Source organism: Chiroxiphia lanceolata, chromosome 10 (genome assembly GCF_009829145.1).
Source record: "Chiroxiphia lanceolata isolate bChiLan1 chromosome 10, bChiLan1.pri, whole genome shotgun sequence".
In the NCBI taxonomy this organism is placed as follows: Eukaryota; Metazoa; Chordata; class Aves; order Passeriformes; family Pipridae; genus Chiroxiphia; species Chiroxiphia lanceolata.
Genome location: NC_045646.1, coordinates 26,273,891 through 26,301,382, shown reverse-complemented (window position 1 = coordinate 26,301,382; position 27,492 = coordinate 26,273,891). Strand labels below are relative to the sequence as shown.

The 27,492-nt window shown below is 43.9% G+C and overlaps 1 protein-coding gene across 2 annotated transcripts in view; it reads right to left on the bottom strand.

The window, feature by feature from the left end:
• Positions 1-27,492, bottom strand: part of OTOS (otospiralin) — a 46,883-nt gene that overhangs the window by 13,023 nt on the left and 6,368 nt on the right. The window contains exon 1 of one of the 2 annotated variants that reach the window (XM_032698299.1): positions 6,417-6,484. The exons of the other annotated variant lie outside the window; for it this stretch is intronic. Within the exon in view, the coding sequence (XP_032554190.1) occupies positions 6,417-6,440 (24 nt within the window). The 5' untranslated portion in view covers positions 6,441-6,484. Of the gene's footprint in view, positions 1-6,416; positions 6,485-27,492 lie in introns of those variants that run through there. 2 annotated transcript variants of the gene reach the window in all.

Genomic DNA, 27,492 nt, shown 5'->3' with positions numbered 1-27,492 from the left:
AAATTTACCGTGCCTCAGGTAGAAGAAAGTCCTTTATTCAATTGCTCAAAGGTTATAACATGCAAAGAAGGACCAGGAGATCCTCCAGAAACATGGTTTTCACTCAGAACTAGAGCTTTGATAAGAGATATGTGTACTCGTTTGAGATACCCTTCTAAAGGCTGGAGAAGTCAGGATGAATCCTGTAATTCAACCTACGAATATCTTCTTAATCCCTGTGGAGTTCCCTATACCCACTACCCAATCCATGGTACTCCAATAAATACTAAACCAAAAACCACCATCCTTGATCATGCAGACAATACTGACTGTAAAACTGCAAAATATATAGCCCCTCTGGGAATGGCTTGGGGATGCTCTGATGGAAAGTTTTATTCACATTTGTCATTAGAGCAGCATGCTGGACTTAGGTGTAGTCCTGGAATTCCCTCTCTTTGACCCAGGCGTGTCTTTACTTTTACTAAATGGTCTAAAGAACATCATCATCGCAGCGTTATTCCCTCTCCAAAAGCAACACAAAGGCCAGAATGGGCAATTAAAGGAGTCGATTTTCCAGATTATTACACTACCTGGCAAAAAGCATCCCTTTTTCTTGAGAATTTCTTTACCCCCTATGTCACCTTAAAAGGACACCAATTTGTATTAGAAGATATTACCTGGCAATTAAGTGTTTTAAGCAATTGGACACAACATGCATTTGGGGAATTAAACACTCAAGTCCAGCAAACTACTAAAATGACATTGCAAAACAGATTAGCATTAGATATGTTACTGTTAAAAGAACAAGGTGTTTGTGGAATGTTAAATTTATCAGCAAACAAATGCTGTGTAACGATTTATAATGCTTCAACCTCCACTGAGGAGGCACGAACAACAATGAGAGAAATAAGTAACCACACTAGAAATTTGTTTTATGCAATGCAACCACAAGAAGTGTTAGATGGAATATGGGTTACCAACATCCTAGAGTCTTTTGGACTCACTGGATGGGGAAAATGGATAGCACAAATTGGAATAGCAATTGTCATTGGAATTTTGTTCCTAATTACTGGCATTGGCCTAGTTAAATGCATGATAGACCACTTGCTTGTTTCCTTCTCCCCCTCTGTTCGCTATATTCGTATTACCACCACTGAAGAAAACTACCTTGATGTGCCAAGAAACAATGTTGAACCATGGGGTGGCGTGTAACAGACAGATAACATACAAATGCCAAAATTTATGTTTCGCCATTGTTTCTGCCTGTCAAAAACTTCCTACCAAAAATTCTGTGTCAGTTTTCCACCAGAAGTTCTCACCAGAATTTTCCCACTGGAGTTTTCCTGCCAAAAGATCCTGTTATTGTTCATGGTTATCATATCTCTGCGAACATCTGAATAGGGCTACGTGCCAAGAAACCACACACGACCTCCTTGGGACACTATAAAAGATGAGGAAAAGTTTGGGAAAAGCAGGGAAAGAGGAGTGGGAGAGAGAATTGGCTACAGCAGCTAAGGATCTCTCCTCCGCCTCGCCCTCACCTTTTCTTCTGCCACCGTAAGCTGCCTGCCGTCACCAGAGACTGGACCTCTGCCGTCTTGAAGTGGACTGAGACCCACCGTGCCACCCATGTGAGTTTCTCCACCCTGACCATATTTCTGAGGGCCGAGAGGTACAGATCGAGACCTCCGCACAGCCTGGGACATGGCCCAGTGTGAGCGGCGGCGGCGAGGCCCACAGCCTGGCTGCATTCCAGAGAACTAAGACTCCCTGCAGCTAAAGAGATAACATCGAAAGCAGCAGAGACCAGAGGAAAAAAAAAAGGCAAAAAACTGCTTCTCTCTCTCCCCCCCACCCTACAGACCAGCTCAGATGAAAAGGTAGTTTTGGTGGTATCTTTTCTCTGCTTCTAAAAGTAATCTTAGCATTTTCCAACCTTTTCTTATTTTTTCCTCTTTCTCTTTGCATCTCTTAGCAACTAATAAAAAACAGTTTTGGTATCAACAGATAACTTGTATGAGTTTTAATTTTGCTCAAGGGAATATTCGAATCTAAAATCTCTTTCTGTAATATTTAAGCAGATCACAACAATGGGGAAGACTCCTGGAGCTGCCAGCCTGCCTTCAGGTGGGACCTTGCTGATGGGCTGTTTTACCCAAAGCCAACCCCTGTGGAGTAATTCAGCCTTCCTTGTTGATTAACTAGAAGCAAAGATAAAGGAATACATAAAAGCAAGCTTATGGATGCCTTTGTTTTCCCAATAGCTATATTAGACTGCTATTGCACACACACTGAGAAAAATCCGTAATCCCCCAGCCGCTGAAAAAACCCCATGTAAGTGGTTTTAAAAAACCAGAATCTTTCCTATTTAATCAATAGGCAAAAGCACATGCATGCAGAGCACCGTAAGAACTTATTTAAAAACTAAATAGCACTTACAGCTGCACCTGAAGTGCTTTGCCCTTGGGCTGAGCTGACAAAATGTTCTCTGCAGGGCTTCAACACTTTTGTACATCAGAAACAACCAATGACCATCACTAGAAATACAAATTCTGGATCTCTTTCCCCCTATAGCATGGGGCACACCAGTTCTAGTTCCATTTCCATCTGAGGAACCATTTCCAACGGCTTAATGTGGATAGGGAGGGGGGAAACTCCAGCGCCAGGGGTTTCTTCAGGTCATGAACCTGGAGGGGAGAGGTGCTCTCCCCACACCCCACCCACGTGGTCTCATGGCAGCCACAGAGACAGCACATTGGCGTGGAGAGGAGGCAAAAGAGAGTTTATTGTTGGGGGGGTTACATTTATAGGGTTAGGAGGATTCACAGAGTAACCAATTACCAATTGCAGGAAGGGGTTAACAACCAATAGGAAGGGGTTAACAAGGTCCAATGAGAAGTCCTCAGGACATCTTCCCAGGACATTCCTGCAGGGGAGATAAGAATTGCTGTTCGGGGTGTTGGGAAGAAGAAGCATGTGTTTGCAAAGAGACTACAAAAAGCCATTTTGAAACATGTTTAAACCACAGTTTCTCATATGATGCAGATTTACTGCCACAACAAATGTTTCATTACTTCTTCCAGCAATGTGGTCCAAATAATACAGGTCAAAAAGAGATTCCCAGGACTATATGATTTGCTCAGACAGGTGTGAATTGCCCTAGATATTCCAGGTATTCACAGCTTCATTTTCTTTCCTTTGAGCTTTGCTTCACTTTTCATGAATATAGAAGCTCCAAAAATGTTTGATGATGCTGCATTAGCCAGGATAGTAAAGCCCAGGGCAGACAAGGAGAATTCAGGCAAGGATCTCACAGTACCAAGCAGCTGAATAACAAAATGGCCAATAAAAATAAATGTAAAATTAAGAACCTGGGTGAATACCTCCAACTTTAGAGGCATGTGGTATCTGACCCTTCTGACTCAGAAAATAGATTTGCAGCTATGAAAGATAGTTCTGACCAAGCAGTGCTGCACTTTTGCTCTGTGTCTTACTCTCCTCAGATATCCTCTGCTGCTGGGCCAGGTGAGCTCCCAGACTGGCCCTGTCGTTGTTCTTACAGTCAGTTTTACTGAAAGTATTATATATTTCCAGTTCCTGTGAACAGATAGCTTTCCTGCCAGCAACTGGCTTGATCATCCTGATAAAAGTAGCCCCTGGAAGCAATTGAAAGGAGACACAGCAAATGGATTTGGATAGTTACAAAACAATTAACAAAACAACTGTAATGTGATTAGACATAGCACAGTTCAAATGAACCACTTTCAGATATATTAGAGCCAACTGTGAAGGTCAGATCTACAAACCTGAGTTAAGGAGTAGCTCTGCACTTAAGTAAATCACACTTAAGAGCCAATAAGAAGGTGCATCTGTTCACATTTATTTCAACTTATCATTTTAACCTCTATGTGAAGAAGGGTTATGTTTGTAGATGCAGATGAGCTTCCAGGGGTTCACAGGTAGCAGGCAGTGCTATATTGCAGCAGCAGGTAGTGAAAGCAAAGGAAGGGAGCAGTTCCACTAGTCTTGCTGGACTAGTGCAGCTTGGCTCCCAATGGGATATTCCTGCCAAGTATCCCAGTAATACCCTGGTGTCCTCACCTCCTGCAAGGAGCTCTCAGCTGTTCTCCACTGTCCCTTTCCCTCCCAGGGCAGCGTTGCCAGCTCCAAGCACTATGTTTGGCTTTCCCAAGGGTCCATGCAAGGCTGCTGGAACACAGGAGGCTGGTAACCCTGCTTACTAGTCAAGCAGCGGCTGCTGAGGAAGCAAAGAACAGCTGCAGGGCTGATTTCTCCCCTCTTATCACCCCGATACCAACAGATTTTCTCCACTGTCCATCTGCAAATTGTCATATGAATGACAGGAACCTCACATCCAGGCTACCACCAAAGTAGGTGAAGATTTGCTAACATTTCAAACTGTTTTTGCTATAGACAAAATGGAGTATTAGATCCAAGAAGTCCACTTGGTTTCCTACATCTTGTTTCCTCAGGAGACAGAGCTGGCAATTCCTGTTAGCACCACAGAAGGTGCATGGCAATGAGGAGCATTTGCTTCCAAGCAATTTGGCTGCAGGGAGAATGGGAGGCAGCAGCACCCATTTTCTAGTAGCAGAGCATCCAGGACTTGTCCTTTCCCTTCCTGCACCCATATTAGGCCTAAGCTTGTCCAAGGCATCTTTTTAAATAAATTGGTCAGTTCTTTGCTTTAGCCTTACTTAGCTATTCAGCACAGTCATAGATGACTGAACTCCACAGGGAATCTAACAAATTGATCCCTGATTCACAGCTCTTAAGAGAGGATATATTTTTCCCACTGCCATTATGATTAGATGTATCATAGCAATAACTTCCACCATTTTGAAATATACTCACAATAAGTTGCTTTTCAGATTGATTGAATGCTCAAGCTACACTTAAGCTATTAAGCCATCAGCATCTGTTTATTGTTTTCATTTCACAGAGAGGTTTCTTTAAATAAAAGTGCATTAAATATTTGTTACCAAAGTTAAAACTTTATCAGGATGAATAGAAGCTTCTTTACAGCCAGAGTCTCTTATTCCCTTTGATTCATATGCCAAGGCTACTTCAATATCAGCAGTTATACCTGTCCATGAGCAGCTCTGCCCTAGGGACAATAAAATTGATTAAACAAGATTAATGAGGAGATAGGCTTGAGTACAAAAAATCCATCATGGAAATGTGAGCAAGTTGCTAGTGTATTTGATAGTAGCAATAAATGAGACCTGTGAGGGGCAGTATTATTGTAGCAGTTGCCAGATCAAAAGCCACATATGAAGGGAGCAAGGGCTGCACAGTGCTCTGCCATGCTGGAAGTGACCTGGCTACCCAGAAGCACAGCATTAGCCCATCCAGCTGTCAAGAGATTGTTTCAGCTGCAGATGGGGAAGTCTACACTTAAAAAGAGACTTCTGCCAAGGAAGCAGCTTCCATCTGGTTCAATATATTGATCTGGGTGGTGTGACTGAAGAGGGCACTCACCCTGTATGCTCGATTCTGGAGATACTGCTCAGCACTACCAGCAGCACCTGTATCTCACCACCCCTCAGCCTTCTAGCATTTGGCAGAACAAGCTCAACGTGTAAGAGTTTAACAAGTGCATTGATTCACTAGGAGGAACAGCTGAGGAGCGGGAAGGATTTGGGAACTCTCATCTTCTTTGTCCTGTGTTCCCTCAAGGTTAGCAAACCCAAGAAGGGTCACACATCTGTCAGGAAAAAAAAAAATCATTCTGTTTCTCAATCTTACAAAGTTGGCTGTTTTAAAGAGTGACAGGGTGAGGACTATCAGTCACACCATGCCAAAATGAAGCAGCAGTTACCTTCTATTCCAGCTTTCCTGGGTAACAGCAATCACTGCTAATAGTGCAGTTGGAGGTGGAGAACAAACCCTGCACAGCTCTTGGAGCTTAGAAGTTATAGTTACTCAGGTTACACAATGTCTTATACATTGGAGGCAGAGCTTAGCCTTACAGCTTGCCTATTTAAAAGCATTATTTATTCTGATCAGGCATTTAGCCTTCCAAGCTAGTAGCCTTTCCAAGTTGTACAAGCTACTTTGCAGAGAGGGTATTTAAGGCACTAATTTGGACTGATGTACTAAACTCTGATTGAAAGAGACGGAACCTAGTACAAAAGGTGACCAAGTAGGATAAATTAATTTTTAAAACAGCTTTGTTGACACTCAACTTCCTTGAGACATACAATTAAACACAGGGTAAGCAGCTCTTGGCTGCAGCATTTATTGCCGTGCAGCTTATAATTTGATGATCGTACCCCAAAGCCCCTGTTCGACACGACTTTGCACCTGAACTTGACTGACAGCTCAGAATATTACCTGACTTAATATTCAGTTTAATGCCACTTTTGTCAGCATTGACTGAAGTTAAACCGTATGCATGGCCAAGGCAGCCTTACCGGGGTCCTGGCACTGACCTTCATTTCATCCCTGCGGAATCACACAGCCCGCACGAAGTCGGGAGAGCTGCAGCCGCGGGCGATGGAGACTCGCAGGTGGGAGCGAGCCCGGCCCAGGGCTCTGCGCGGGGCTCCGGCTCCCTCTGCTGTCCCCGGCCCGGGATCTCCGCTCTGCAGACACAGAATCTGCTCACACGGGCACGCGTTCAGACTTTTCTCTGATTTAGCATTTTGCTGGCCACCACGCTTGCAGTTTGAATAAAATCAGGGTAAAACTTTAGCTGCATCAGATCAGCAGAAACCAGGGCCAAAATCACAAAGGTGATAACCCCATCTCAGCAGAATGCGTTTGTGATTGAAGGATATATCATAACTTCTTCCTATACAAAAGGAAATCAGAAGCATTTTACATCTCTTGTGCAAATAGCATTCACCTTTATGGCAGCAAGAGGGGGAAAACCCAATGCCACATTCCTAAGCCCCCTGCTCCCTCCAGTTAGGCTCCTTCTGCTGTTAATATGGAGGCAGCACTGAGCATTGACTCACCCCAGGCTACTACAGATTAAGGTCTCGAGTATACAAGCAGGAACTACAGAGCAGGAACAGTCATACCTCTAGGAGAGCTAAAGATTAGCAGTGCCACAACAGAGAGACTAGGATTTATAGCCCTGGACTGAGCTTAAATGGTTCCTAGGACCATGGGTAGGGATGTGGGTGAGGCTCCAGGTGAAGCTGCTCAGCACTTTTAGGGTATATCAGTGCCCCCAGGCCCCCAGTAATGTCTGTTAAAGAGAAAAGAAACAAACTACTGACATTTTGCTAAAGGAGGTAATATGTGAGTTAGGAGAAGAAGGATAAGGACAATCCCCCTGGCAAAACCCCAAAGCATCCCTTAGCAAACACAGATTCAGCTCCTTGTATTGGTAATGTGTTTCCATGTGATCTTGGAAAATGATGAAGATACTTACATGTTTTTCAGTACATTTAATCTAAAATCACACTCCTTTCTATCTTTAAACTCTTTAAAACGTGCTGAACTTTAAATTTGCCTTGACTTGTGGCTTATAGTGTTGGTGGGCGCTTAGGACAAGAATAAAGACTAAAAATGCTGCCTGGGGACCGAATCAAGGTGATTTCTCCATGTGGCCCAACCTTTGCTGTCTGTGATCCCTGCTGTGAGCTTTCCAAGGGAAATGTCTGTGAACTGCACTAGAAGGCAAAGGTTACAAAGTACTGCAGCTGCCAGGTGTGTGGTGGCTTGTTTTACCCAGCTGGGCAGCACTTGGGACAGTTTCTAGAAAGTGGGCAGGCACTGTCAGGTGGTGTTGGGAGAAAAAGGCAGGCGTTTTTCCTTTAATGCTTGATTCTTGCCAGTGCTCTGATTTTCCTAGCCTGAGCAACATATGGGATGGCAGTGCATGCCAAACCTCCCTTCTCATGGGCACTGTCTTACCCATTTTTGTGCAAAGCAGCTGTTGCCCAAAGCTCTGCTCTCCTTTTCCTTCTGCAAAGGATGGTCCCTGATAAAGGTGACTCCTGTACGAGCACATGTGAAGCACAGCTGTCATGAATGAGTGTTTTAGGTTGCTCAGTCACTAGCAAAGGTATCAGCAAAAGCAGGTTTAATATTAAAGTGAAGGCACAAGAGACTTTGTTGGTAAGGTTCACTCTACTGCTTACTAGATGGTTAAAACGTACAGAGAAAAATTGGACTAAAACCTAAACTCCATCAATCTGAAACTAAAATCAACAAAAAATTATCTACCTGGAGGCTGGGAATGGGAAAAGGGTAAGGATACAAAGGAATAAGCAAGACCCTCCCATTGGGTAAGAAGGTTCAGAGTGGACTCCCTTGCCAAACTTAGCCCCAGACTTGACCAATGATTTAGGCCTAAAGGTTTTAACAGTGCTCAACAAGACCTTACTTAAACAATTTAACAAAAGATTCATACAGGATTTACTGGAGCACAACAGTCACTCATTCTTAGGCCTAATTTACTTACCAATGTAAAGTACTTAAGAATCCAGCAGAGCAACATTCATCATACATTTGCTAGAGCATATTCACCCTCACACACATACACACCTGAGCCAGCCTTGGCCTCACATGGGGCATGCACTGACACTCCTGTGCTCCCCTCAGCAGCACCCCAAAATGCGGACTGCTAACAAGTGGTGATTACTGCTTTTGCAGGCTGGCCATGCCCAAGATCCAGAAAGAGGGTCGTCAGGGCGAAACAAAAAAGGGATGGGGGGAACCCATTTCTCACCCTACTTAACAAGTAGGCCATCTGTCAAGTGATGGGGCCATCTGTCAAGTGATGTATCTGTTAGGTTTGTTTCCTGATTTCCAGCCCAAGGCCTGGGCTCCTCTGTAAACTGTGTGCTTCCCACTGTTTCTACATCCCTGCCAGTGTCTCTGCTCCTTTCACCACTTCCAGCCTGGGGCAAGGCTGTCCACCAGCAGGTATTGCAAAGAGTACCCTAACCCACAACTTATCTTTTTCAGCGTAACCAACCTGCTACATTAGTTTCTGACTCCTGCTGAACAACCCTTCCATCCTTTGTATGAAATGTCCCACCTCACTGCTCAGCCTTCCTTTTGCTTAGCCCAAGGGCAAAGATCTTTCGTTTTCCTCTCCAGATCCCAGTGTCCTTCTCCCCTCATTATCGAAAACACATGTATGGGAAAACACATGTTCTCCTCACTGCCTGAGCCAGCACAATTCCTAATCCTTCTCAAACTGCCAGGGGAGCCAGAGCCTGACACACGTAATCCACTCCTGAACTCTCCAGAACACTTCAGACATGATTAACTATCCCTACCACAGTGCACCTCCCTCCCTCAGCCCTCCATTCAGTCGGAACAGCCAAAGCTGCTCCACAGACCACTCCAACTGCTGACCCTTTGCCATCAGCTCATACATGTGAGCCCACCCTCGTGTCAGTGCTTTTTGCCTTTACTTTGAGTCAGGCCCACCTCTCTCCCTTTTTCTTGTTCTCACATGCTTCTTAATGCTTTTATCATCAGGCTCATGCCCATTTTCATCTGCGTGAAACAGGAGGACCCAGCCATGCAGACTGTAAATCCTTCAACATTAAGCATTTTTCACTCTGTGTGTGTGAGCTCGTTTGCATGGTTTTTCCCATCTGGAAGAGGCACAGCTGTTATTTTTATATCAACTCTGAGGCAGCTAATATTTTAAATATTGCTTATTAAAAAAGAAAAGGTGAGCGAGGGTACATCAAAACTACAGAGGCTCATGGGGTTACATTTTAAAGTTTACATACATCTTCATATGTAAACATTGGCCTCTTTGATACAGCTCTGCCTTTTTTCTGAAGGCTGCAAGATGTTCCAGAGATATAAAGGGCTCAGCCTCCATGGGGCTGCCTCTGACATTGCTCCAGCACAGCACTTGGTGAGTCGGCTCCCAGAACCTGGCCAGAATCATATTCTCCCAGTGCTTGGCTGGACTGGAACCAGAGAGCCCAGTGGGTGTGACGGTGGAGCTGTAATTAATTCAGGCTCACACTGCCCCTTGGAGGAAGAGATGGCTGTGAGAGCTGTTCAAAATGGGGAAATACCACTCTCTGGAAATTGTGTTATTGGAATGTTTTGGGTTTTTTTTGCTAAAGGCAAAGCAAATGCATGAATGTAGGCTTTAAATAAAAGAAAGGCCTTGTTTAAAGCTTTAAAGTAGAAATTATTTAAATGTGTTCCCCCTCCTTCCCATTCTTTGCCTTCTTCTCTTCATTCTTAACAAAAGATTAAAAAGAAATAACGGAGGTTGTTACAATGGAAATGAACCAGATTCAATGTAAAATCCTTAACCATTCTTATCTGTTCTGAAGCTGTAGAAGCAAGCTAAGATTTTGTCAACTTATGATCCTTTTCAGGGCCTGTGTTTACATCACAAGGAACTTAGAAGATGATTTATGGAAAATAAAGAGGAAGAACAGAGAGCAGGTGAGACCCTTCTGAGAGCACACAAGTGCATAAGACTGGTGGCAGCAAGGGGGAAATGCCCAGGCTCACAGACACAGGGGTGAGATGGGCACAGAACTGGGAGACAGTGCAACTGCCACAGTGGGGACTCAGATTCTTCCCACTGCAGTGTGGTCAAAAATCCTCATTTCTTCTGGAAACAGGACCACAGTGGTCTAAAGCCAGGCAGAAAAGGTGTGGAGTACTTAGCTCTGGGTAACAGGACAGGCAGCAGCTATTTCTGACAACCCTGCAAAGCAGGTAAGCTAAACACACATTCTCATGCCTGACTGCCCAGGGATGGGACAGTTGAGTGTTTTAGTTTAGGATATACTTTAATGAATCATGGCTTCTGCCAGGATTTAAGCCAGAACTTTGTATCTCCACTGTCTTCACCCTGCGTGACATCAGGTAACTTGTCTGGATGATTGGTTTTAAGCCTTCCAGCAACTCCATTCATTTCAGCTGGATTCCTCCTGCGTGCTAGCCCTTTGCAGTCAGCTGTGCCAAGCTCCAGCTAGGAAGGTTGGTAAAGATGGCACTAAGAAGGAAAAAACAAAATTCAAATGAGACCCAGGAGAGCCAGGCTCTATTTCGAGCTCTATGACAGCTTTGCTGGGTACCCACAGGCAGTTCATGCTATTGCTCCTGGCATTCGGTCTGCATGAGTGCATGTGCTGCAACATGATGAGCACAGCAGAAGAGCCAGGAATTATTATTAATAATGCAGGGCAAGGACAGAACCAGCAGGAACCCAGGATGGGTGGGATGACTCTAGTCCTCACTCTGGTGTGGAGAGATGGTAGACTTGACATTCTGTGCCAACCTGCAGCAACTACATAAGATTATTTTTAAGGTACTTTCATGTTGCTTTACGGTCAAGGGTTGATGGTGTACAGAGAGGATCTTCTCTAAAGTTCTGCAAGGGCAAGGGAAAGCAACCATGAACGTGATAAAAGACCAGAGAAGGATTAAGCTCCTTGCTGGCTTCAAACATAAATGCATCCTTATAAAAATAAGGCCATTTCCTTGTAACTGGAGTGTGCAGGAAGTTTGTTTTTATAAGTAGAAAACAGAACCTATTCTTAATGAGTAACACTTGTCCATGGCCAAACATCTTGTCAACAATGGTAATTCTTTCGAGCTCCTCGGTGCTTGTGACATCCCGAAAGAATTATCTTCTAAGAAATATGATCAAAAAGCCCATAAACCCCAAACAAGGAATTTACTGGACAAGATTTTAAGAGGAGGAAATAAGAAAAAAAAGAAAGCACAGTTAAAAAAGAAACCTACTATAAATGCTGCTGAGCCATAGCAGCAAAAAGTGCTGTACTGATGCTGACATCACTTAGGGAAGGCTGGGAAAACTTTCCCAACAGGAGTGCATATGCCTTTCATTATCTGGTTCAGTCATTGAAGAAGACTAAACACCCCAGTGGTGGCTTCTGTTCTCCTGATGCTGACAGGACCAAATTTGGAAAATGCGGAAAAACCAGTCTGAATGTGTGTCTAGTGCCAAAGCCAGAGAGGAACAGTCAGAGCTTCTGGGCACCTTTAGGAGCTGTAGCTTTTCATCCTGAAAAGTTGCATGCTGGAAATTCCAAGTACAAGCAGGACCTTAAGGCAAAGAAGGGGTGCAGGGCAGAGGCCCTGGTCTGTGCTGTCATCCCTGCACTCTTCACTCCCTTGGGGAATTACTCAGCCCTTTTGCTGTGCCACCTGAGTAATGCACATGTGCAGGGCAGAGAACATTCATAGCTCTTTGTCTGCATGAGTGATGTAAATCACAGGGCATTTTCTGAGGCCTGTGATTTCATGGCTGCTGGCTATAGACCAAAAATAAGAAAGTTGTCATCACATACATGGGTGAAATTGGTGATGGGCAGAGTTCTTTCAGAAATCATTTATATGATTGATTCTCAAAATTCAACTTTTTGCTCCGCTATTCTCATAGAAACTCATTTTCAGACCTTAACTCTGCATAAAATCTGCAGAAAAAAGGTAATCTTTTATGCCAAACAAGTGGTTGTGTAGAAGTCTCAAGTTTGCTGCCAACGTATAACCAGTTACATTCAGGGACTGTGGACTCAGGACTTAACACCTTCTTATTTCTATTACTCCCTCCTGTCTCATTCCCTGGAAAGACAGACAGAAAACCTGACCATACTGCAGCCCAAAGATTGGCCATTAACTTTGCCAAGGCCAGGATTTCATCTACTGTACGGGTCCAGTGCTTAATTCCATATGTGTGCAATCTGGTCAACGCTCCAAGGTACACTTTTATCCACAGAAGTATCACCAGTGCCATGCTTGTTTGCTGAAGGAATTTAAATTAACTCCATAATGCAGTTCAGGGAGGGAAAGGTAATACAGGTTGAAGGTTGCAGCAACTTGATTCAGTTCAGCTGCAAAAATGACAGATGGCCCCATCTGACTTGGAACTCTATGAAAAGTACAGTTCCTGGTGTATCACACTGAAACAGCCTCATTATTATTGCATGACCTAGCTGGCCACAGTGTCACCATGGATAAACAAACATGGGAAAATCATTGTGACCGCTTCTCAGAATCTTACGCTGCAAAGCATTTGTGAATGTAAATAGTGAGGGTGGGAAAACCTCGAAGACTCTGACCCTTATTTCCAAGATCTGGTATCTTGTGAGACTTGCTTACATAGTGAGAAATTTGAAACCTTGACAACTTGGCTTCAAAAGTACTTTTTAAATATACATCATTTTCCTGTTCCTGAGTAGGAGAGAGACAAGCCTCTTCTCCAACGCACAGTTCAGGATAAAAAAGCACCTCTGTAACCACGGGAAACTGTAGACCAAAATGCTGCTTTGATTTAAATAGTAATAACTGTAATATTAAAATATAGAATAGGCATTTCTATCTTTAGTCATCTCCCTGGTCCTAGGCTGGGGCTTATTCTTGTCAGTGTATTTATGCAAAACTTATACTGATTTCCCTGGTTTCACCTGAATTGTTTCATTTAGCTTCTCTTTCTTTATATCTTTATGCTACGTGTTCTTATTCAACTGCTTTGGTGTGAGTACAAATCAAATCTTTCACAGCTTTGGTTCTGCTTAAAAAAAATTGAGAGCAACAGAAATTTATACACTTCATCAGCAGCTGGCTATTTGCCCCAGTGTCGAAAGATAGAAGTTGTGTGAACAATTTCTATTGCATTTCTGAGAACTTTTGCCTTGGCATGGCTGGGTACAGCCAGTAAAAAATACTACGCCACTAAGATGGCTACAGGAGCTAAAGCTAGAACAAAGGTGGATTCTTGCCAGATGCCAAGGAGGAGTTTTGGCAGGTGAATAAAGTTTTCTCATCTCCTATGACCACCTGTTGTGATCCAATTAGCAGTGGACAGCAAAGTATGTTTTTCTTATGTATCCAATGTAGTGTGAACAAGAACTAAGCGTCATAACCGCTATATATTCTGTCTTTCTTCTAATAAAGCTGACATATTGCCGACCATAATGGTCTGTGAGCATTATGTTCATGCTTCTCCATCAATACCCCAGACCTCACCGAATTTGGAGCATGTGTCTGTCGGAGACAACGACAAGTCCGTCAGAAGGAAGTAAGAAGATGGAAGACAGGAAGTACAAAAACGGACTTCCTGGACTTTCTGCAAATCATCATGACTCGACAAAAGCTGTGTCAGCATGAGTTTACTATTTTGCAGCCAATCCTGATGTATTTATACATGAAGACACCAATAGTAGACTGACATGTGTATGGCCTGATATATGTGTACATGAAAGTACTAATAGTAGGTTGACGTGTATGACCTGATGTATGTTTACATGAAAGGCGCCAGTAGTAAGTTACATGTGTGTTGTGTGAAAAGCATAAATGTCTGCAACCTGTTGCAATAAAGATCTCTTCCAGCCTTCTTGCTATCCTGTCCCTGCTTTGGAAGAAGATTCTATGTCGCTTGGGCTGTCTCAATTTAAGAGCGACATGTGTCCATGTGGTAGGACCCTCCTGGAAAGGATGCTTGACTGGGATGTAGCAGGGACATGCTCTGTGTGTCTCTCTTCTTAGGAAAGGCACTTCTTTTACTGTGATCTGTCATCACAGCAAGTAACATGTGCCACAGTCACAGATCCCAATCTTGAGATACATTGTGAAAGTTGCCAAAATGTGCTGCATTTCCTTGATTTCCACTGACAGTCCTAGTTGTGCCCTACCTATGTGGGACACTTGAAGGTCTTATCTGTAGGAAAGCATTTCTTCTCAGGTATGATCTAATTCTTGAGAAAGGAGGAAAGAAAAGAAAGAAAGAAAGCTAATAAGATTTTTAGACACATCAAAAATTAAATCAATAGAAATATTCACAATTATTAAGTCTTTGCAGAATTGAGGCCATTTAGGGAGATGCACTTCTGGTCATTTCTTCTGATCTGCTGTGGATTTTGCTGCGATATGGAGAAGTAATTTAGAGACTCTTCCAGATGGCTGAAGGCTGTTCATTAAGGAAGACAGCTAGCATGTAAATATATAGCTACAGTCCTCTCCAGCTTCCAGACCTACAGCACTCCTATGGGATGAGCCAGGGAGGGAAGTGGGAGCTCTACAGCACCATAATGCTGAACAGCTGTGACCAGAGCCTGTAACTGTCAAACCACTTTGAGGAAGTGGTCAGGTATGGTCTATCACCCAAGCTGTTCCCCTGCTCAGGAATATTTTGTAGATGAAAATATTCAGGGATAAATTGAGCCCATATGGGAGAATAGCCGCGCACATACCTTTATTGTTCACCTTGTATGTGCTTTGGGTATGCATGAGCATCCAACAGCTCAGGAAAGGTCAGGTAGAGCAGGTGCTGTTTCATGTTGCTCCAGCACTATATGATGTGTTACCTTAATTATGTCATACAGAGCAATCCATGTAGGCAACGTGTTTTAAATATAAGCTGGAGGCACGAAGCTTGAGTTTCCTCTCATACACACTGGCTCCACACTTGTATTGCTTCATTGTTCCCAATGTAAATCCACACAGCAGGAATGAGACTGGAGAACAATTATATTCACCAGATGCATACTTCTTTTGTACCCTTTTTCCTTGATGCATGTCAGGCAACCAGCTTTTGCCCAGAGCCTCAGAAAATGCCCCTTTTCCAAAGTGGACCATGGTGGCAAAGGTAGGCACGCAGCGGGGTGCCAGAGAAGACACTTGGAGTTTCCGTTCTGCTTCAGGGAGGCAAACGTGGGGACAGATGGCATTAAACTTGCTGCTTTGATGATGGCAAAGAGAAGTCAGGAACAGCAAAGCCCCTTGCGAACCCCTGCCTGCAGCTGTCAGCCCCAGGAGGGAGCATTTCCACCTTCTGCAGGATTTAACCTTGTGTTGCTACAGGGTTATTCATATCACTGTGGCTGCCAGGTACCCTCTGCTCTGAGGACACTTTTTAAAGGGTCACAGCCTTGCCTTTCTGTTCACCCACCTTTCCAGAATGTGGTGGGTGTCCGGAACTTCCTCACTGGGCTCACCATGCCCAACATTTGCTCTCGCTGAACTCAAGCTAGTGGTGAAATATTTTCCTCTTCCTCTGTGACCAACAGTGGACAACAACTGTGACCCAGTTCCCACAAATGCAGTTAAAGAACTAATCTATGATTTTGGCTCCACTGACACAGCAAGAATATCAAGATGCCAAATAGATTGTCTGAAACCTGTTAATTTTGCATAATCTCAGAGTGACACATTTTTCTGTACAGGTATCTCGGGAATACATGTTTCTGCAAGAAAGTGGCTCAGCATTTCTGTCCTCTGCTATGTTAATCACAACCAACTGGTATCTCAATAACACAGCAGATCCACACAGGATAAAGCTGGTGTACAAGAATTTGAATTTGGCTGACCTGGAAATATCTCAGTCATGGATTTCACAAGCTGCATTGTCAAAATAGGGCACAGATAATTGAGGCTCAGACTAAAGGGCAAGGGGGACAGGAAACCATGAGATGGTGAGCATGAAAGTAAGTAGCCCTCTGTCATGAGAATAGCCCCAGGGCTGCTCTCTGAGAACCTCCTGCTCCCTGACCCCCCAGCCTACCCCAACTGGGGCTTAAGAAGTCCTGAGGGCAGCCCTTTCCTGCCCTGAGCAGAGCAAACCCTGTGGCACATCCCTCTAGCCTCTGGCACTGGAGGTGAGTCCTGCAGGACGCATGGTTGGGCACCCTCAGAGTGAGTGGGAAGCATGGAGCTGTGTGAGCTGTGGGGGTCTGTGCAGCCCCACTGCTCACAAGGGACCAGGACACTGACACCCTCTACCTCCTCCACAGCACAGCACAACTGACAACACTGAGCTTATTTTGGTGATCTGTCTTGCCTCCTTCCCCCACAGCAGGCTGAGAACTGAGGCATGTGGGGCCATGGCTGTCAGGCCCTGGATCACACTAAACCATGGGTCTGCTCAAGGCAGTGAACTCCTCTCCCTGGTCCTTGTTTTGGGACAGTTAATACCTTTGTTTTTCCTTTACTAAGGCCTCTCTGAGAGCCTGGCTAAGGGGCAGGTATTACTTCAGGTTCAGCTGCCTCAGGTGTCTCTCATTTACTGACTCTAATGGCCTCCTCAGGGCTGCTGGGAACACAAGCCCTTAAAAGCAAGAGCAGGGCAAAAAGGCCTGTCTCTGCTTCTGGAGTCTTTGCTGTGCTGTGTGAGTACTGAGGAGGGGGTTTCCTGAAAGAGAAAGCTTTTGATCCCTGAAGGGCCAGAAGCTTTAACTCTTCCTGTCTTATGGCTTTGATCCTTAGGTATCTGGGATACAGACAGGTATCTGGTTTTAGTAGAACGAGCAGAAGGAAAGGAGAGATTTATTTGTTATTTGGGAGTGGTTTAAGGAGGAATGTTTCTGGGAGTTTCAGAGCTTTCTGCTGTTTTTGTTTTGTTTGTTTGTTTGTTTTAAAACAAAAAAGAAGAGAGATGAATATTGCTCCTGTTTGAGGTAACTTCTGCTTCTGCTTTGCAGGAGAGTTATACTGCTAAACCCATGAGGTTACTCATTAATAACCATATGATTAACCTGAAGAGGTGATTCCCTTCAATACTTTCAGAGGAGCTGACTCCAGGTCCTGCTGGAGAAAGCTGCCTGAGAGGAGCTGGAGCCAGGGAGGTTGGAAGGAGAGACCGAAATGGACACTTAGCATAGGTGTACATGTAAGTTTGCAGTCCTGGGAAAGCCCAGTGTTTTAGCCAGATACTCATAACACACTGTTCCACAGAGTTAACTGATGGACACTTTCAACTTAAAATTCTATGGTTAGATTAATGAAGCTTGTGATTGTGAAAATTTATTTCTTCTAAGAGGTTGACAAAGTAGTCTTTTTAAGGTCATTTGCCTTCAACCAGGGGCAAAATAGAAGTATAAAGGAAAACTTGTGGATGAAGAAGGGAAGATGAGAGTAGAGAAACTTCAACCAGGCACTAGACCTTTTTGGAGACAAACACTTCTGTGAAGAAATTATGTTTGTTGTGAATTGTGTACTAAAATGATTGCAGGTATTTTGTAGGTCTAAGGGTGGAAAGTATATGCATGTTTAATATTCCTTGCAGAACTGAGTGCTGTTGGTCCAATGGACACTCGACTGTAGTCAGGCATCTGTGTAGCTGTTGGCAGCACCATGCGAACAGTCAGGGTGGCTTTTTGCGAGGGCCATTAACTCTGGGTTCTCTCTAAAAGAGTCTGTGGAAATGCACTATTGCTTTAAGCATCTCTAATGAAAGACAAGGGGTGTGTTTACAATTAAATTGTACTTGTGATAATTTTTGCAGTTGATGACTTTCAATGCTTGACACCTTTTTGTTTAGACATATGAGAGTTAATACAAACCTCATGTACCACCCACTTGCATTCCAGCCTGGCTTCATTTCTAGGGTGTGAAAGGGCTCCTTTAGAAGTTGTTAAATTGAGGGACCTAAGTATACAAACAAATATTTTTTTGTAGGGACTAATTGAATGACTCTTACTGCAGAAGTCTGCAATAAAAACATGGGAGGTCTGGCACTTTGTGTTCCTAGATTTTGGCAGGAATTGTCATTCCAATATTTTAACCCTTCATCAAGCTGTGGCCTCTGCAGCTTCCCCGTGTTTAATAGATATTATTTAATAAGTATCTCCTGCTGTGCTCATCCAGGTGAGTGGTCCTAAAGCACATGGGGATGGCTGGTCTCTGAGAAAGAGTCAGCCTCCTCTGTTGGGGTCTCTGGGATGGCAGCCCCCCTGACAGAGAGTGCCACAGCACAGCCACTCAGTGTGCTGGGGCTGGTCGTGGCTGCACTTCTCATCCCTCAGCAAGAATGTTCTATTTGTCCTTTCATCACGAGGTGTGGCTTAATTTATATCTTCTATTTTTTCCTTAAGTTCCCTTGGTGAGTGATCAGGTGTGCTGAGGGGAGGGAGAGCCTCAGGCTTGGAGAAAGCTTCCCAGGCAGAACTCTGTATTTGAATGCACCGAGGCTTTCTCAATTTTTTTGTTATTATGCATATTCTGACCTAGAGGGATGGGATTTAGAAGATGTTTCTTTAAACCCTTTATTTCAGATCTCTGCTTGGGGATCTGCCAGCCAAGCAGGGAAGCGAAGCCTCTGCTCCCCCACACCCCAGGGTAGCTCAGCTGTGCAGAATGAGTCCTGCCATGCTACTGCTTTATAGCCCACTGTATTCCCCAAACAGGCATTTCTCAGGGAAACTGTGGGATGTAAGGAAAGCCAGCTGTTCAGGCCAAAGGAAAGGTGCACAAGTGGAGAGTGTGACTGGGGGAGCAAGGGCTGGGGACTTGCTGTGTTTGCCCCTGTTTCATTCCAACCTGTTTAGCTGGAGAGCTGATAAAAGTTCTGTGTAAGCCCTCTCAGCAATAACAACATCTCTATATTATCAATCTTGTGTTCAGTGCAAATTCAGAATATAGGCTCATACCACCCACTGTGAAGAAAATTAACTCTACCCCAGCTGAAACCAGCGCAAGTGCGTTGGTCTTAGGAAGAGAAAAAAATGACCTGACAAGGGACTAGTTAATGCACCAAGCACAAAGGACTGAGCCTGGATTATAAAACACAAATTAGAAATGGAGAACTCCCCAAAAGCTTGTCCTGTGTACAATTCCCTGTTGCATCAGTCCTTCTCTTGTCTCTGGCAGGCTCCTCGGGAACAGGAGTATTTTCCCTGAGGCACCCTGGCAGGGCAGTGTAGTCTTGGGGGCCCAAATTGTAATGTCTGGGGCTGAGAAGAAAGTAGATCTGGAAAGAGAAATGCTGCTAAAGCAATTGAGTGAGGTGGCTGTAATGTTTTAAGCTCCCATGTTCACTGTCTACTGTCTTCTGTTTGCACAGCACTTGCCTGGAGGGATCCCAGGCTGAGTCCCTGGAGATGATGGTGATGCCTGGAGTCAGAATTCAGCCTGAGGAAAAGAAGCAGCAGCTCTGGGCATGGAGGATCCTGGTCTGTGTCCTCTGTACTAAGACAGAGCTTTGGAGGAGGAGGTACAGATAAATATTGGGCATAAAGCGTGCATTGGAGTATTTTTCTATAAATTTAATGTCTGGTAGCTGATTTAGGTGTGGAATAAGCTCTTTGCAGCTTTCAGGTAGCTCTGTGTAACTGGGGTTGAAGTGGTTTACATGGTTATTATTGTTATATTATTATCAGTGCCTCCACCCAGCAAGGTCAGTCAGTTAACTGTGGGTTCCTTGCTGACTTTGAAATCACTGTGTTTATCCCTATGACTTTTTATTCTTGAAACATTTGAAGAAAATTTTATGCTAGGGATCTAAATTAATAGTCCTCTTTCCAAAAGCTATGCAAGAGCTCTCTTAAACTTTTGACTTGCAGTGAAGTTTTGCCTATGAGTGCTTGTGTTAGTTTGGAATATAAGCTAGAAAATCCATCTGGGGAGCTAATGTGTAGTTAATGTCTCTATAATAAATACTGAAGGGACTAGTAAGTAGGCCAATTCTAAAATTCTGCTAGTTAAAAAATAAAGAGTGTGTTAAATTGACAATGCACTTTGATGTAAACACTAACACCATGTATCTGTGAGCTGTTCCTGTGCCTTCTTGCCTAGGATTTTGCAGGATATGGATCAAGTGCTCATGCACAAATATCAGTGAAACTGCAATGCTCTATACATTAATCTTCTATATAGGCTTCCAAACAGAGAATGATTATCTGAGGTAACATGTACATTTTCTATGTTTTTAGCATTTAATTGGGATAAATTATCCAACAGTTTTTTAAAGTAACTTCAGAGAAAATTTTCTATGTGTTGGGGACCTTAGTTGCATTACTTGTTGGTTGAGAAGGAGTTCTAGAGTAATTGAAAGGCTTGTTTCTAATCAGAAGTGTTTCACAAGAGTATTTCAATTTCCTTTTAATGAGACTAGGAAACTTGTAACTAAAGTTAAACTATGTGTTCCTCTGGGAAGCAGGAAGCTTTTGTTTCCCCCAAAATGTTAATTTAAGGAAATCTATACCAAGAAAAGAGGAAAAAAATAGTTATTCTGTCAGTATCTTATTTTTATCTGATATAAAATCATATTTTCTAATGTATGGTTTAACTGGCTGCCACACAGTCCTGAAAATACACTGAAATATCCTGTCACGATCTAGCCAGGATTTATCAGGTCGTGTGGCTGTTGACGCCAGGAGAGGGCACCAGACATCAGTGACAGCGCCCGTGCTCGGTGCCCTGCTCTGTCACTGCAGGGGAGCCACCGGTCCTGGGTACTTGCACAGGTAAAGGATAACCTGCCCTGCGGCAAGAACTTTTGTGGGGAGGGACTCAGTGTGTCCAGGAAGTGCTTGTGCTTATGCATTATGTTAAAGTTACAATACCTGAGGTTTGGCGAATCTTATTTATGTGAATTTTGGGAACCAGTATCTGTATGTGAAAGGATGATACGAGTCTGAGGCTTTCAAAGGAATGTAAAGAAATTAGAAGGGCTTTGGCTGTCGAGGGGGAGCTGTGTCCCATAATCCCCTGTTGAAATCCAGGCCAGTGAATGAGTGTGGTGATGTGCATGTGAAACTTCATCCATGCTTAGAACCAGCACCTGGGAAAGTGGAGGAATCCCCAGAGGATGGATAAAGGTGACCCTGGATATATCCCTGTAGAGCCTGGCCTAGGAAGACCCCTACCAGGAGCAGGGTGTCCACTGCCACTGCAGTGCATTCCTGCCTTCCTTTCCCTCCTCTGTCCTGCGGCTGCCCTTTGTCTCTTGCTTTGCCTTATTAAAGGTATATGGGAGCTTGGTGGACTTTTCCTGTAATCCAGTCAATGATTTTTTGAATAAAATGGAGTATACCTTTAGAATTCTATGGATAATTAAACTATAATTTTGATCCTCTAGTAATGGAAAATAAATGCCTACAGAGACATGTCAGAGTGGAGGCTTAATTATTCTATCTAGAGAATACTTACAGCTGACTTTTCCCCCCACCTCTTTAGAAACATATTAAAAATATTTAGGCTGAAATGCAGAATTTTACTGCCTCTAGTTTCCTCTAATTCTTTGGAATGAACTATTAGCTCCTATTATTGCCTACTCCTGTATTCCTCAGAAGCATTGTCTAACTGAATGTATCAGGATTTCATAACATGGTAATCATCCATTTTCTAATGTACTTTGATCCTGTGCCTTTATGGATTCTTTGACTCTCCTAACTTTCCTGGAAATTGAGGATAACCAGCTCTTCTAAGAGCTGGCCTCACACATAATTTGCATGCTGAAATTGGTATTTGTATTAAATTACAAAAAAAAGGCAGTCTTGGTGAGACCTCTAAAAGTTCCTGTACCACGAGCAGAACTCTGAGTCAGCTGCAGGACCGAGATTTGACTTTAAGAGCTGATGTAAAAATACGTAAAAATGTAGTTATGTAGACCCTCTTATTCAGAGCATTATAACTGTAAAACTGTAAAAATTTTATCAACTGCCGAAATTTGTTTGGACAAGTTTTTCTATTTTTAAATATTTAGTTTCTAGTTTCTCCCAGCACCTGAATCTGGGCTGAGCAGGGTGGCTACAGAGCTTCATTCTCCTGTCCTCAGTAACACTATCTTTTGTCTCCTTGAAGTAGTGGCACAACATCTGTTAATGTATTTTTGTAATGGTTTTTGTACCAACAGGATTAATATGATAGTCTTTGCTTTGCTTTTGTCCAAATTAGGCGAAGGAGTTTCATGCTGTTGGATAATTATTCCCAAAACGAGGGGTAAATATCAGGCTTAGTTCTTATTCTTGAAAGAATTGAGGCAACTGAAAGGAAATTCCACCCCACAATCTCTGATTTTCCAATCTTTGGAGCCAAAAGCCATGGCATCATTGCCCCAGCCCTTGCTGTGAGAATCTCTGTCTGAAGTAAAGGTCTGTGCATTTGCCTTTCATCTTGATATATTTGAGCTGTCCCTGTTTTCTGTCTTTAAACTAACAGGTACCCCCCTACCAGATTCCCTGTCTTGTCCCCTCCCCAGCCTCTTCCATGACCTGGAATTTGTGCAGCAGCTTCAGCTACCCGAGGCTGAGCAACAGCACTTGGCATGAGTCTTCTCGCATGGAACTAATAAAATTGTCCTGGCCACAAGTTGTGTGAAATACTGCAGAGCACCTGCAGAAGGGAATTAAGTTGCCCCTCCTGAATTGTTGTTCTCCAATTAATCTTTACACTGGGCACATACATCAATGGCACATAGTTCATACATGGTGACAGCAGTGCTAAGAAATGATAAGAAAATTAGGACTGAAGCTGGATTGAATTTTTAAAAAGGCATAAAGCCAGGCATGAATATTTGCTTATTTTCTTTTGTATTGTGCCTGACCTTGGCCCAGGTTTTGGATGCCTCCATGAGACTTGAAATCATCTTGTCAAACCCAAACCTCAGTTTTTTAATGGAGCGTTTGAGAAGGATTTTTGTTCCCTGTCACTTGTTTCAATTTTCTGAAACAGCTCCTCATTTCTTTCATACCATTATCCTGGCCTTTATTAGCCACAAGATCCTAAAGGCATCAAATGCTAATCCTGACTCTGGCCTCAGTCTTCAATGGTAGCAGGGCTAAAGCACTGCAGGAGATGCAAATGTGTGGTACTACTGGCTCTGGAAGTCTTGACTGCAGTGTAAAACCAGCAGTGAGGGGAGAACTGTGGCGTTTACTGGATATTAATGTTGATGGATACGTGACTGCAAAGGCATGCTGTCCATGCTCAGCAAAGGCTTGGCACTCCTGCTCAGAGTGCCAAAATTAAGAATCATTGACCTGTCTGTTTTCCTTACTGCAGATATCAGGCAAGGTATCCAGTATGGGTAAGGATGACAACTGGGCACGCTGCTGCAAAGGAGACATTCTTCCCTGGAGTGACACCCCTATTAAGTGTCTCACTGAGACAGATATCTTAAAACGAGCAGCCCCACTTGTAAGTGTAAGGTAGATTTTGCTGCCCAGCCCATGTGCTGCTAAAGGACTGGTGCACAGCTTTAGCTGAGTCTGCTGTGCAGAGCAAGTTTTTTCCTTACTTTTGGGTAGGTTTTAACCTGAAATATTTGAAGTTATTACCTTACACAAAGTTCAGAGTGATACTTCAGGATTGCCAGTTCTCCCTCTGGAGAGAAGGAGTGCCTTCTCTGTTTGTGTTTCCAGATTATCTGAGCTAACCTCACATACCCTGTTCTATCACTGTTTTAGAGGGTACAGGTTGAGAATGAGTTCATTATCCCACTCCTTAACTTTCTTGCAGCAAACCATGGCATTGTCAGTAGAGAGCACGGCAGGTTCTTGTAGGTTAACAGCCTAAGCACACAGGGAAAATGTGGCACTTGTGCTCATGGATACCAGATCAAAATAGTACCACTGAACTAAAAAGGTTGAGGGTCTAGTCCCAATGCAGCTGACTGCAGGTTTAGCATGAAATGATGTTGTGCCTTCTGCATGTTAGTTTTTGAAGAACATGCTTAACTCACTGGGGTTTGTCTATCCTTTTAAGTAAACTTTGTGCTCTCAGGCTTTGTGGCAGAATTCATTCTTCAGTGATTTCATGAAAGCTTCATTGTTAATATGGCCATATGTGGTCTGATTATCCAGCTGCCTATGTAACTCCCACATGTTTTCTCCCAGCCCGGTTGCTTATTTACTGTTTATTCCCTCTGCTAGGTTTATTTACTTTATTCCCTCTGCTAGGTTAATGATGCCACCTTAATGGCCCTATTCATCTTTTTTTTCCCTTCCACAAGTGTCACTGTTCCTGTTCTCACTTTTTATGTGATATGCCCCATTAAGTCGTTGCCTTTGCCATCAAAATCCTTTCTCAAATATTTGGGTTCTTCCAATACTGCTGAGTCCATTTTCCCTATTTGTGCACTTGTACATGATCATCTCACTCCATGAGGATCAACACGGCCAAGTCAGTTATGGCAATGCACTTTCTGAGCCCTTTCTAATAACCAACGGTGTGAAACAAGGCTGTGTTCTCGCACCAACCCTATTCACAATCTTTTTCAGCATGATGCTCCAAAGGGCCACAGCAGACCTCGAGGATCAGGATGGTATCTACATTTGATACCGTACTGATGGAAGCCTATTCAACCTAAGGTGACCGAAGGCCCACACCAAGACCTTAAACCATCTTGTCCGGGAACTGCTTTATGCTGATGACGCCGCCCTCGTTGCTCATACAGAAACAGCCCTGCAGCGTTTAACATCCTGCTTTGCAGATGCTGCTGAGCTCTTTGGGCTGGAAGTCAGCTTAAAGAAGACAGAAGTTCTCTATCAACCTGCACCTCAGGAAGTCTTCCATCATCCCCATATCACCATTGGCCAATCAGTGCTCAAATCAGTCCAGCAGTTTAATTACCTGGGTGACCTCATCTCCTTGGATGGTAAGATTGACGGGGAGATAGACAACAGGTTAGCAAAGGCATACAGTGCCTTCAGAAAGCTTCATAAAAGAGTTTGGCGAAATAAACTCTTGAAGAAAAGTACAAAGATCAGTGTTTACAGAGCCATTGTGCTGACTACTCTCTTATATGGATCTGAATCATGGGTCATCTACCGCCACCACCTGCGACTCCTAGAACGCTTCCATCAACACTGCCTTCATACAATCCTAAACATCCACTGGTCAGATTATGTGACCAATACATCTGTTCTAGAACAAGCAGCAGTCACAAGTAGTGAGGCCATGTTACTGAGAACACAGCTGCGTTGGGCAGGGCACGTCTCCAGGATGAAGGACCACCGCCTCCCTAAGATCTTGCTTTATGGTGAACTTGCCACTGGCTGCCGCATTAGAGGAGCCCCAGAGAAGATACAAGGACCCCCTGAAACAACATCTCAGCCTTGGCCACATTGATCAACATAACTGGTCTACTCTGGCCTCCAATTGGGAGACCTGGAGACACACCATCTATAACGCTGCTGATGCCTTTGAGAACGCACGCGGGATCACTCTGGAGGAGAAAAGGCAACGCAGAAAGAATCATGCCTTGCAGAATATACCACCTAAGGAGTATTTCCTGCTGTGCCTTTTGCAACTGGACATGCCTGTCTCGTATTGGCCTTTTTAGCCACCAATGCGCTCGCAACAAACGTGGGTAGAGACCTTTCCCTAATCTTCGTTCGCAAAGCCCAGCCATGATGATGACAGATGAGATGGCATGTGTTGAATCATGACAAGGTGTCATTTAGAGGCACAAGAAGTGACTCCTGCTTTTGGCTGTCCACAGCAGGGCTATTCCTAGGCTTGCATTCTTATCTAGGGCTTCCTCTCAGTTTGCCTGTTTCATGTACAGCAAAGACTGTGTTTGACCTTGTCTGATGTACTGTGGCACTGCTCCTGTGCTCCCTAGCACAGCAACAGCCCTGGGAAGAACCAGGGTCACTGATTTCAATGGCTTGTGTCCCTGGAGTGCAAGTGGTGTAAAGTAACTGCAGAGCACTAGCACTTCTGTTGCACAGTTTGGTGTCAAAGTCTCTTGACACCAAGAAATTGAAACTGGAGGTTTTGATAGAGTGAGGAAAAGGTGGGGAATGGCTGGTAAAAAAAAGAACCTTACAGTGCTGGTGGTTGATATATCTCATGATGCTTCACAAGTACTTGGGAATTTTACCTTTATTGCAAACTCCCCAGGGGAAGCTGTGGCTGAGTTAAATTAACATCCTCGAGCACTGTCCTGGTTAACCAGTGCCCATGTTTTGCCTTGTCCGTATGTGATTGTCATTGACCCACTGCTTCTGAGTGCCAGGAGGGCTCTTCCTCCTCTGTTAGTGCAGGGTGAGTTATTGGGCAGCTGCTACCCAGGAATAGCTGTCTGAGGGCAGAGTCATGGTGAGTGGCAACTGAGGCTGTTTTCAGACAAATATTGTCTGCACTCTCACTTTTGTCCTTGAGGGACTGATTGGGAAGACACTTTTTTCTGCAGTTAGTTGAAAATCACATCAAACAAATAAATGTGCTTAGTGCTATCCTGGGGAGAGGAAAGTCAATTAGGCAGCACTAAAATAAATGTGGAATACTTTGACCAATCTGGCATGAAACAAGAACTACCTGAGGTATGTCTGAGTGTGTCTTGCGAGTAGTGTTACAGCAACACACAGCGCTAGAGGCATTGACATTTGAGGTGGGGATGGACAGGCTAATGCTGGAGCCTGTGCTCATCCAAAGGCAGATTCCAGGTCCAACACAGTGGAGGCTGCTTTGCCAGTGCAGTTCAGACAGCAGTCCTGCAGTGTGCATGCAGGCTGTCTGCAGGCTTGGTGTAAGAGCATTTTAAGTATGTTGCCCTTGGTTTTAGTTTCATGGATAATTTTAGAAAGCATATGCCTGGGTCTCTAATTTCCAAATTACTGCTGCTGTTTCCATATGTCAGATGGTATCTGTTCTTTCCTGACAAAACTTTCTCATCATCACCACTGACACTCAATACTTTTGCTCCGATGTTGCTTCTTTTAGTTCCTGGGAAAAGTTGGAGAGCTTGCTCTGCTGGCCAATGTGCCAGTGGGAAGGGAGGTGGCAGTGGGAGCAGAGGCACTTCTGTGCGCTTGTTGCTTTTTTGCCTATTGCTATGGAATGGCAATATCCATA